Source organism: Buteo buteo, chromosome 9, assembly GCF_964188355.1.
Source record: "Buteo buteo chromosome 9, bButBut1.hap1.1, whole genome shotgun sequence".
In the NCBI taxonomy this organism is placed as follows: Eukaryota; Metazoa; Chordata; class Aves; order Accipitriformes; family Accipitridae; genus Buteo; species Buteo buteo.
The window spans coordinates 769,784-781,757 of NC_134179.1; the positions used below are offsets into that span (position 1 = coordinate 769,784).

Genomic DNA, 11,974 nt, shown 5'->3' on the forward strand with positions numbered 1-11,974 from the left:
GCATTTCTGATTAGGGAACCTCAACTTGTTGTTTCTGCTTAAAAGTGATAATCCCCCCTTAATACAAACCTCAAGTACCTATTTTAATGAAATCTTCAGATGAATATCAAAGAGCTATTTACTCGTATCTAATATTTTAATTAGATTATATTCTCAATTTAACCCATTAAACCCCCTTTGATGATCTCCGTGTTTAGTGTTTAGCCCCAGATGCTGGAGGTAATGAATATTGGACCTTTGATTTAATGAGAACTTCTGCCTTTCCAGCCTGACTCCCTTTGTATCCCCCTTTTTTATTTTCTGAGCTATAGAATTCAGTTAATTGAAGAAGGCTCTTACCACCACACATTAAGGAACCTAAATTAGCATCCCTTTTCTGATTAGAAAATGCAAGCAGACATTTTCTCTTTGATCTGAGGATTGAGTTGAAGTAGGCAACAGTCCCCTGAAAATGAGCTGATGGCCTTATTATTTGGCTGACATGCAGATGCGTCCATGTGGTGCAAAATGCTTAATGTCTTAATTGATCACCTTCTTCCCTATCTGTTATCCTACTACCTTTTCGAGCTCCCATAAATTAGGGTGATCATTCTGGGTGGGTGGTGTGTTTCGTTTGGTTTTTTTTTTACTAAAACAATGAACTTTTAGGAAACATTTAAATACTAAACCCATGCTAAACTAGAAGCCATGTATGCTTACCTGATACTGCATCTGAGGGGAGGGGGATAGATTTTTTTTTAAAAACACTGATCGTGATCATCTCACAAACCATTTGGAAAGGACTGTTTTTTTCATTTTTTTCTTCCAGAAAAAGACATTATTTGCAGCATATGTGGAAAGAAAATCTTTTGATCTACCTCAATACTAATGCAAATTTTTCCTGCACCTAACAGGGTGGCATAAAAAGGGACTATGCAAGTAAATGATGAGCATCCATCTGCTTAAAAGCAAAGGCCAAAACTTAATGTCTTTAAAATTATGAAGGCAAGGAATTTAAATAAGAAATAGGTCTTGGATTTTGCATTAAGTATTCAGGGAGAGATTGAGCTGGAGTAGAACCTGCCTGCCATAGTCCCATGGTTCCAGCACAGCTATCACAGAGCACAGTGTTACTCATCCAGGGGCACAGGCTGCCTTCACAGGGGCAGAAATGTGTTTGTGTACACCACCCAATAGAACTTCTCAGCATTTACTTGGAGGGCCCTTTCTAGTGCCACAATTTCTTCATATTTTAGATTCAGGAAGTGTAGAAGCTGAGACCACCTTCAGTGGTCAAAGACTTGGAGTCAGTTCTGCTTAGGAGCAATGCTGCTGCAATAACATCACCATCACATTTCTTTCGAAGATAACTGAAATCGGCGTCCCACCACCATCTCACAAAAGGTATGAACAGCTGGCTCATCGGCTGCTGACTCTGACAAAACATACTGGTTTATCAGTTAAAAACATTAAATAAGCAGAGCCTAAAAGCCATATTCCGTCATTACATCTCTAAAGACAAACTGTCAAATATGAGGACTGTAAACCAGATGAGGTTATGTCTTAACTCCTGTAGTCTCTGAATACTTCAAATAGGCATGGACAAGCTATAATGTCCAAACAGCCCACAAGCCAAGCATTTGATCATTATCGTCTCCGGTTAGGGATCAATTCTGCAGTAAATGATAATAGCACAAAGAATATGCCTTTTTTTTTTTTTTTTTTTTCATGTTGCCCAAACCTAAGTGCTCTCTGCGTGAGAATAAGCAGGCATGTGAAGAAAGGACTAACTCTGGTGACTGCCTGTGTGGTGTGAGAAAGAGCTGTAGATGCACAAAATCGCAGTGATAGGTAAAGGCAGTGAATCTCCACTGGTGACAGCTGCAAGGGTGAGTTAAAGCAGCCTGCCTTACAGAAGAACCTGCTTTGAAGAGAAGTGATACTGAGCCAAAAACCTGGATGGAGCAGATGCTAAAGAAGCATCCAGCAGCTCAGCAAGAGCTTTGCATAATCGTTGAGTGCAGAGTGTGCAGCTGCAGGTAATACCACAGGGCTAGTTTCCTGTGTGTTGTAGGAGCACTTAAGGGTTTGTTCCAGCAGTCAGAGCAAAGCCAACAAGATACACAACACTGGAGACTATTGAGTCTTTACTTTAGGAAAGGAAGTTGAGTGGTCTCAGCTATAGCTGAACAAAGCGAGTCACAAAATTTGGTCAGCTTGCCTTTGCTCCTGGCATTTCAGAAACCTGTATCATAGAGTTACCTCATTATCGTGGGTTAAAACCAACTTCTTCCTTGAAAGACTATCTGTACCGTAACAGGTAGAAAAGGCACTGCAGTCTGCTATGGGATCACCTTCACTAAAGCATACACTTTACACCCACCTGCCTTTATCACCAAGTGCAATGTATTGCTACCACTGCATGAATACTATGTCAGTGACTGTAGCCACCCCAAGGCACTTCTGGCAATGGAGCTAGAAGTGTTTCATCTAAGCTTATTATGCTATAGAAACAAGATAAATCCAAGGCAGAAAGAAGCCACTTTTTAAGCCAAGTAAGACCATCCAAACAGGGGTTTGCAGTTAGTTAGGGTGATGCTGTTTGTTACAGTGACTAGAAGAGAGGAAGATGAAAGTCATCAGCTCAGGAGGCTACAACACTCAGGAGTTCACAGTGCTGTAGTCAAGCCTCCTCTCTATGTTCACCTGCCCCTCCTCGGCTCCTCAGTGTGGTCCATGCCTGCAGAAATTTCACTTCAGAAAACCAATAGAAAAAAATCACACTAAGTCCATCAGCCAGCAGAGAGAAACAGTGAGCGGAAGTTGTGGAAAGAATTTTGCATAGTGCACGCAATGCCTGGATCACTTGCTGGGCCTGGCGGTAGGCTATTTACACCTTCACCAAGCGACAGCCCATGGTACTTTCAGGGTCAACACTACACATGTGTTTAATAGCAAGACTTTGCGAATGATTCGCTCTATAACTGCCCATACAGCCTGCATATCTGATCTGCTTTTACGTAGCTCTAGCCATAGAAGGAAAAAACTTGGGTTGGAACTGCTTTCCAGTCCAATGAAAGGTAAAAATTTTAAGGGCAGCTAACAGGAAAATGCTCGAAGTCAAAACAGAAAGCAAAGGTTGATGAAAGGATTTTATAGACCTTTTTTTTCAATTTTCTTTAATGAAAACAACAATAAACATAAACCACTTAGGTGCTAAAATAAATTAACAGGAAACAATTTCATTTTTAAGAAAAACTCACAAAAGGATTTTAATGAAAATCAATACTTCAGTGGATTTCTTGAAAAATAAGAAATCCACCAAGATTTCCTATTTCCAGCAATTATTTCCTGCAAGCCATTTCCACCCCAGCATTTCCCAAACAAACATGTAATTATTTAGAAAAAAAAAAAAAGAGTGCACCAGCTCTAAACAATATCTCCCCTACTCCTCAAGCTTCTTAGGGAGAGCAGCAAAGGGAGAGGCAGGAAAAAGCCAGCAGTTGTCACCGAGTAAGTCAGGACCCGGGAATAAAAACTACTTTTATTTATTTTAAGAGAAAAATCTCTGAAATAAACAAACAAAATGCCTCCCCAGCCCTTCCTTCTTCCCAGGACCCTCTCTACTCTCCAAACACACGATAACCTCTTCCCAAAAGCTTACGCAGACTGTCTAGAAACCACAGCCTCCTGCCACCAGCCTGGCAGCATTGCTTCCCAGCCTGGAAGGAGCTGGCTGGTAGGAAAGGGGATGTCTCAGGTAGTGACTATTTCCTTCTTCTGTCTCAGTCTCAGGGGTTTTTGCCCTCATTTACACCAGACTTTCTGGGATAAGCAGCCTGTTCCCAAAGCCTTCTCCTGTTACCTGCAAGGCTCAGCACACACCACTGCAGTGTCCGAACCAGGATGGGGACTTCCCTGGGGTTGGATGGTTCACAGTCTGCCTGTATTTGTCACTGAGGTTGCTAGTGATCAGTGGCTTTGGTTTTAAACATGATTGTCATTTTAAACGTTAGCCAAGGTGCCTAGAACCGTAGAGAGGTGAAGGTAAGTGGGTGTTTGTGGATTTGATTTTATTGGTCACCATAAATACTTTGTGAAGAAGAAAGTTCCTGTAGCGGCAGGGGAGAGGCAGCAGAGACTTGAGAGTTATTTGATTCATATTCTGACCCTTCCTCATAGACCTGGCATGTCCTAAGTGTGATAATGCTGGTGGCAGAAAGGGCTCTTTGTCACACCTGTGTGCCCCAGAGAAACCATGGCACCTTGCTGCTAAAGGGGCCCCATGAACGTGGCCCTGCCCAGGGGACCGAGGTGAGGATCCCTGTGGGTTTTAGCTGCCCCCATCTTACTTGCCGTCACCTGCAGCGCTGTCTGGGTTACGACACAGTAAAAGTCCTGTGTGGCAGAGCCTGTTCCTTGGACATACTCCCAGTGCCTGCACCTGAATCCCAGGACCCTTCCGTCCCTCGAGAACCACCATCAGACTACAAATATTGCCAGCCCACGGGTGTGCAAATGCCCCAGGCTCTGCTACTGCAACATGAGCACTAATTTTGGGGGTGTTTGGTGCAGCGGGAACGTACTTGGTTACCCAGCATCTGATCACAGTCCCTGATCTGTGTTGGGAGGGCAGAGCCTGGCAGTGCCCACTGGCTGACACCACCGTTTTCTTGGCATCCACTGGATGCCTTGGAAAAGAGCAGTGTAAATGCACAGAGGGCAAAAAAGTTGCTTTTGCATGCCTGTGCCCAAAAACTTCCATCACTTGTACATCGCATCTTCTTTTACTTTCTCCTGCCTTTTTCCTTTGTCTTCTTTCCAGCTCAGAATGTTTTTGCACAGCTTTGTCTTTAGCAATAATAATGAGAGAACAAACGATTCTTTGCACAAGTAGAAGCAATCACACACAAATGTAAAGAAACAAGATTTTTAATATCCCTCTTCATTCAGGTGCAATTTTTTCTAACAATTACATGTTCTCTCTCACTAAACTAAAGGCATTTCTCTTGTGTTTCTCTAAACACTTTGCTGCCCAATCCTGTTACCAAAGGCAAGTGACTGGTGTGAAGTCACTGACCCTCACAGCAGAGCCCGACTGGCCAGGCCAACTCTGAGACAGGTGTCCGTACCGTACCGCACCGCACACTGCTCTGCACAGTGCCCAGCCCCGGGAACAGCAGTAGTAGACACGGTCAGAAAAAAATTATCATGTAAATATCACAGTAGAGCTTCTCTTTTATATCACTTTTAATAGTTCCCAACAAAACGCGCACTCGGGGAGGCTGACAATCAGCACAGAGCAAAATGAACAAAATACTTGGTGGGCGACTGAGTACGGACGCAGACAAATGACAGCATTGAACTGAAAGGTTTTCGAGACGGTTTCCATCACCTCCCTGCCTACGGCCGGGTAGGTGCTTAGAGAAGGGAAGAGCCACGGAGCTGGGAGAAGCGTTGCCAGCCAGCGACGTGGCAATGTGAAATAACCTGCTGTACCCAGCACTTGGCTCGCCGCAGCATTTCAAATCACACCAAGGCTTGAGGAGGAAATCGGTTGGGTTTACCTTATGAATTATAATTTTTAGGGAGGTGGGTGGCATTTTAGCAAAATTTGTTGATGCAAATGATTGTCCTAAAAGTGTTTATAAACACTATGTAAAAGACACCTAGCCATTTTCTGGACAGGTGGTTGGTATTGGATATTTCCCCCCCTCCTCAATGTGTGATCTTTATTATTTTACGTGTAAAAAACATAGAGGGAAACCCACGAAAAGGAAGCAAACATACACATTTCAATCATCTATATTTTATATATTAAACAGGGACATGTTTTCCCTCACAAAACCACATGTCCTGTAATCCAAAATGCCCTGATAGTGCTAATGACACCAGATAACCAAATTAACTTCCCGTTAACCAAAAAGAAAAAAAAAATTAAGAAAAAAAATAATTAAAAAAACCTAACGAGACACCAGCCTGCAGACAACATCTGAGCAAGCACAGCTTCTCCTCCAGGTTTTTACCAAGGAAAGCCCCAGCCCTCCCCTGGAGATGCGGAGGCTTTGCTGCGCTCCCAGCGCATTTGCCAACCAGCAGTTCAGCCCAGAGGAAAAAAAAAATTAAATAAAACAAATTTTAAAAAATCTTCATTTACCTGGAAATTAAAACCGTTTCCCGGGCAGGAAGATAAAGGCAAAGCGAGCACGGACAGTCACTGCTCTATCTGACTGCAACACGGAGCTCAGAGAGGCGTTGGGGCAGATGCAGGCAAGGGGGGGGGGGCTGGGGGGAACAGGAACCAAACGTGGGACCAGCTCTGGGGCTCTTTGAGAGGAAAAGAAAAGTATCCGGAAGGTGATTCACACCTGGAAGCCGTGAAGGAATCAGGCTGCCCACCTCCAAGCTGTGGAAAATCTCTTTTGCTCGCTGGGACTGCGTTCGCTCTGAGCAGCCCTGGCTTGATCGAATTATTCGTGATGCCGCCCCCACACCCCCTTCCCTTCCCCATATCGGAATTAAATAAACGGTAATTTTGGTCTTACCTCTTTCTTTGGAGGGCGTTTCTAAGATTCTTTTTGAGTCTATTCCGTGTCCTGGAAGCTCTGCCCGGGATCAAACCCCACCGACCGCACTAGGGAGGGAGAGGGCGAGCACCAGCCCAGCTCGCCGGTGCATTTTTTATTTTTTTTTTGGGGGGGGGGGGGGGGGCGCGGTGAGGCATGCCCTGCCTGCCGCCCTCCGCAACCGCAACGTGCTGGCACCGGGTATGCATTTAATTTAAAATCGAGGCAAGTTCGCGGAACGGAGAAGAGTCCGATATTTCGAAGGGGAAGGGGACACCTGAAGGCAACTCGCCTGGTTTTGCTCTCCCTTAGCAGATTTGCAGGCAAAGCTCAGGAGTGGGGTGATGCTGGGGCTGGGGGGGGGGAGTGGGGGGCAAGCCGGCGGTACCGCGGGGCCCCCTGCGGGGCAGCGCTGCCTTCGCCCCGGGCCCACCAGCCCGCCGGGGAGGGGGGTCCCCCGCATCAACACCTCCTTCGAAAAACGTGACACCCCCCGCCTTCCCCCTGGGCTCCGGCATTACTCAAGGCTGGGGAGGTAGGGGCGACTTGGGGGGCCGGGGCTGGGGGCAAAGCCGCCCCGGAGAGGCAGGTGAGCCCGGCTCGGGCCCCGGTGCTCCTAAAGGCGGTGGGGGCCGGCGCAGAGGTCCCCCTCCTCCAGGACATCCACCTCGTCCTCGGGGTCCTGGAGTAGGAAAGGGCCGGGGGGGCCCTTGCGGGGCTCGGCGCCGGCCGCCTCGGCGAGCTCGGGTTCGGGGGAGCTCTGCTCCCGGTTCTCCTCGCCGGTCGGGTGCTTGGGGTCGTCCTGGGTTTTCCGCAGCTGCTTTTTGTGCTTCATCCGTCGGTTCTGGAACCAGGTTTTTACCTGGGGAGAGCAGGAGGGAGGGGAAAACAAACAAACAAACCCAAACGAACAAACAAACAACAAAAAAAACAACCAAAAAAAAACCCCCAAACCACACACACACACAAAAAAAAAAAATTAAAAAGCGAAGCTGGTGATGCTGCTTGGGCTAAAGGTGCCAGCCCCCTTCCCGGCGGGGTGGTGCGGGTCCCCGCCGCCCCGGTACCTGGGTCTCGGAGAGGCTGAGGGCCGTGGCCAGCTCCACCCGCTCGGGTGTGGAGAGGTAGCGCTGGATCTCAAACCTCTTCTCCAGGCCGGAGAGTTGCGAGTCGGAGAAAACGGTGCGGGCTTTGCGGCGGCGGCAATGCTTCCCGGGCAGCTCGGCGTGAGCGTGGTGCTGGAAGAGGGCTGGCACCGGCACTCCTGGGGGGGCACACACATACACACACACGGAGGAGACCCGGCCTGAGGGTGGGCAGGGAGCCGGAGCTGCCCGGGGGGCTTCTGCCCTCTGCGGCCCCCTGGTTGGGCTGCAGCGGCTCGGAGGTGGGCTCTCCCCCTGCCTCTTTTTTTTTTTTTTTTTTCGTTTATTTCGTTTTTGAGGTCGTTTTATTGGTTTGGGGGGCATCTTGTTCCTCTGAAAACATGGGGCTTTTCGCCTCTGCTGAACCCGCCCCAGCAAGGCAAAGGCAGCCCGGGCAGCGCTCGCAGCCTTCCCACCACCCTCCCGGCAATTAAACCGCAACGAAACGGACGCGGAAAAGAAACCGGGGAGCCCTGGAAAAGGCTGGGAGGAGCGGGCAGGTGGGGAGAGGTCTTCCACGGCCCCCCTCGCCCTCGCCGGTGCACAACTCGGGCTGTCCGGTGAGAAACTTTGGAGGAGGGTTTTTTATTTCCAGGGCAAAAAACGGGCCCGGGAAGGGCTGAGCGCGGATCCCTGCGCTGGCAGAGCCCCAGGCTCCGGCCGGGTGAGGGGACCCTCTCCCAGCGCCGGGAAGAGGAGCCGGCACAGCCCCAGCGGTGCTGCCGGAGGTGGGAAAACGAAGCCCGGTCACCGTCTGGAGGGACAACGCAAGGAAAAAAAAAGAGATGTTATCGGTCCAAAACTAAAAGTAATTTAAAAAAAAAAAATTAAAGAGAGGGAGAGGGAAACCCTCAAGCTCTCGGGCAACCGAGTGAATGACAAGCTGGAGGGCGGCGGGTTCCTTCCCTCAAAACGAAGCCGGCGCTGCCCGGAACTCCCCGAAGCCGGGGCCGGGCCGGGAGCTGGGGCTGGCGGGGGTCGGGCAGCCGGGGCTGCTTGGCTCTTGTCCCCCCCCACCCCGTGTCCCCACCTCGAAGCCAAGCCGGTCAGGAACTCGGCAGGTTCCTCCTGCGAAAGGGGCTGCGCTTACTTACCCGAAGTGGTGAGGAAGTAAGGGTGGTGGTGATGCTCCGGCTTGTGCAGGGCAGGGTGCGGGTGAGGTGCCAGGAGGGTCGGGGTGGGCATCAGGGGGTACCCATAGTCCAAGAGGGGGACGCGGGAGGCCAAGGAGCCGGGGAAGTGCTCGGGGGGCACCTCCCGCAAGGGTTTGGGCTTGTGCAGCAGAATATCCTCGATGAAGAAGGAGGTGGGCCTGGGCGCGGAGACGGGGTGCACGGGCGAGGTGAAGTTGAGGTTCATTTCGGGTGTCGTTCCCCCTCCCACCCCCCCCGGGGGCAGCGGGGAAGGGAGCGAGCCGGGCTGAGCGCTGGCTGCCGGAGGAGAGAAGGGCGGCCGGCTGCACCTCCCCGGGTCGGAGACAACAAATAAAAATAACGATAAGGAACAAATAACAACTGAAAATAAAAAAATCCGGAGCAAAAATAAATAATAAAAATTAAAGCAAACAAAAAAACCCCAACCAAACAAACCCCACGCCACTATCCCCCCAGCCAGAAATAAACTGCAAGAGCCAGGGGATGCGAGGCGGGTGGGTTTGGGCTGCGCGGGGAGATGCGCGCCTTTGAGGCGCGGTGGGAAGGGGGTTCTCCAGCGAGCCAATAGCGATCGGGCGGGCGGGGGGGGTTGGGGGGGGGGACGGGCCCGCCGGGCCACCCAAACCACCGCCGGGGCGCGGAGGGGGCGCGGAGCCGCGCAGCCCCCCCCGCGCAGCGCGGGCGCACCTCAGCCCCGGTCCCGGCGGTGGGGTTGGGGCGTTTTCCCAAATATGAGTGTTCCCCCCCCCCCCTTTTTTTTTTTTAAGCAAAAACTTGGGGGGGGGATTATTAGCGCTTTCCCGACCTGTCCCACGCTCCGCTCCTAACTTATCCCCCCGCAGGCAGCTTGTGCCTTTCCTCTCGGGTTATTACCCCGTTGGGGTTTTGTTCCCGTCCGTTCCCCGCTCGGTGTTGTGCTAACATTTTTTTTTTTTTGTCTTTCCTCTGTTTGTCGTCTTTTTTTTTTTTTTTTTTTCCTAATCTGTAACATTCATTTCCCCGGAGTCAATTTGCTGAAATGGGGGTGATATACCGCATCATAGCCGAGATAATTTCGGTTCGCATCTCAGAAAATTGCTCTAATTATTGATGTTAAACTCAGGGAAATTAAAAGAAGGCACTTCTCCTTCATCTCCTGATTTTAAGCTCTAATTTGTTGAAATCGAGTTGTCATCACAATTCCAATCACTACCGTTAATAGTAAAAGTGTTCTAATAGAGCCAGAATTCGCGCAACCCATGCTATTAGATAATTAAGAAAGATGTTAGAAAGGCAAGTGCTAATCCTTGGGCACACGGACAGCATTTCCATCTGATCCAGCAGGTAGAACAAATTAATTACTAGAATCAATTAGTCCTAAAAGTACAGTTCTCAGGGAAGTGTAAGCCATGTCTTCCATATGGATGAGCTGGTAAATGGTAAATAGAGGAGGAAAAACCTTTAAAAGAATAGAAACGGCAATCGTCCGGTTTTAATGAGCCTGGAACTCGGAGCGCCCGAGTTTTCCAGCGGTGCCGTCTATTCTACACACGTAGTGCCCAGGCGCGGGCAGGCACCCCTGCGCTCATCCTGCACGCAAAGGACATATCTATCTATCTATCTATCTATCTATCTATCTATATACACACATATACATCCGTGCCCGCACAGTATGGATGCGGGTGCACTGCTGCACCGAGGCAGGAGCGCTTCGGGAGGGGCAGGGCTGCCGGCAAAACCTCCCTCTTTTTCTCCAGGGAAAAGAAAGAAAGAAAAAAAGAAAAGAAAAGAAAAAAAAAAAAAAACTGTTGCAGCGTCCCCTCCTGAAACGCCCATTTCGACATCAGCCCGGGATTTTGGCCGGGGGTTTAAAAAATACAACGGGCTAACAACTTTCTCCGAGGAGCAAATGAGTAAGCAAATGAATTAACAGTGATGAAACAGGTCTAATGCCCAACTTGTTAATGGAGGGAGCGCAGCCGGGGGGGTGTAAGCCGCTTGACTGGCCATTTCATCAGCTGCGATTGCTTCTCCGGGAGGGCTGGGGCTTTGCTCATCGGTGGGGTGTATATACATATATTTAAAGCAGATCTGAAAGATTAAAGATGTGTTACTTCAGCCAGATTGGGTCACAGCTTTAGGACTCAGGCGAGAGTTTGCTCGCCTGACAGCCACATCGAGAGGGGCTGCTTTTCAGAGTCCCTTTTATTTAGGGTACAGCTGCGGAGGGGGGAATGGGCCCCCTGGCTTGGCATTACCTTGCAGCAACAGCAGCAAAACCCGGCCCCGAAGCGGGCAGTGGCGCTTCAGGCACCTCAGCCTCTCCCTGGTGTTAATTCAAGGGCAAGAAGCAGAGGTGATACACCCCCCGTCTGGGGAGAAGTCCCCTGAAAGGAAGGTAACCCCCAGGAAGGGGAGACCTCTGCACTGCAGTGCTCACACCCAGGGATTTTTTTTAAATTTAACATTTCATGGCTTTTTGCTGCAGGTATCCGGTGCCAGGTGCTTCCCACTGTCGGCAGGGTGGCCTCTTTGCCCTACAAGCCTCTTACCTATTTTTCCCCTTTTGTCCCTCTTCTGCAGGTCCCCAGGGTGATGGGGACCCAGCAGTATGGATCTCACCCTGGCACCCCCAAAGACTCCCAGCCCCAGCTGCACCCTCAGCCCTCCCCAAGGACCAGCCCCTGGATCACACATTAGCCCTTTTTTCTGGCTGGCCAGACCCACATACACAAGCAAGGTAGGGAGGAGCAGCAAGTGTGGCTGTTTTACTCACTGTGTGTTTCCCTTCCCATGGCGGAGGACCAGAATTGCCCCTCAATGCTGCGCTCTTGCATCCTCCCCCAAACACCTTGCGGGACGGTGTAATGTCTCAGCCTGGAACCCGAAACGATTCAGACCTTCTCCAGAGGCACACGTCTGTGCACCCAGGTAGCCACACTACTGTGGAGCTCGTTTGTTGTTTCTTCAGTAAAATAAAACAATTTCTACAGGCTCAAAGAGCTTTATAAACTTTGCTGGTAGCAATGCATTCATATCCCCCCCATATACGTATACACACACAGAGAGCCCTTTCGTGATTTAATAACATACATAATACACATGTGCTTTGCTTACATAAACACCAGTTGTCATTACCTGCACACTTAAG

At 49.7% G+C, this 11,974-nt stretch overlaps 1 protein-coding gene across 1 annotated transcript; it reads right to left on the reverse strand.

Moving 5' to 3' along the window:
- Nucleotides 1-7,161: 7,161 nt before the first annotated feature.
- Nucleotides 7,162-9,349, reverse strand: BSX (brain specific homeobox). Its single transcript, XM_075036704.1, has 3 exons — nucleotides 8,785-9,349; nucleotides 7,613-7,809; nucleotides 7,162-7,407 (listed from the first exon to the last, which is right to left on the reverse strand). The coding sequence occupies exons 1-3, from the start codon at nucleotides 9,047-9,049 to the stop codon at nucleotides 7,162-7,164; spliced, it is 708 nt and encodes a 235-aa protein (XP_074892805.1). The 5' UTR covers nucleotides 9,050-9,349.
- Nucleotides 9,350-11,974: the final 2,625 nt, after the last annotated feature.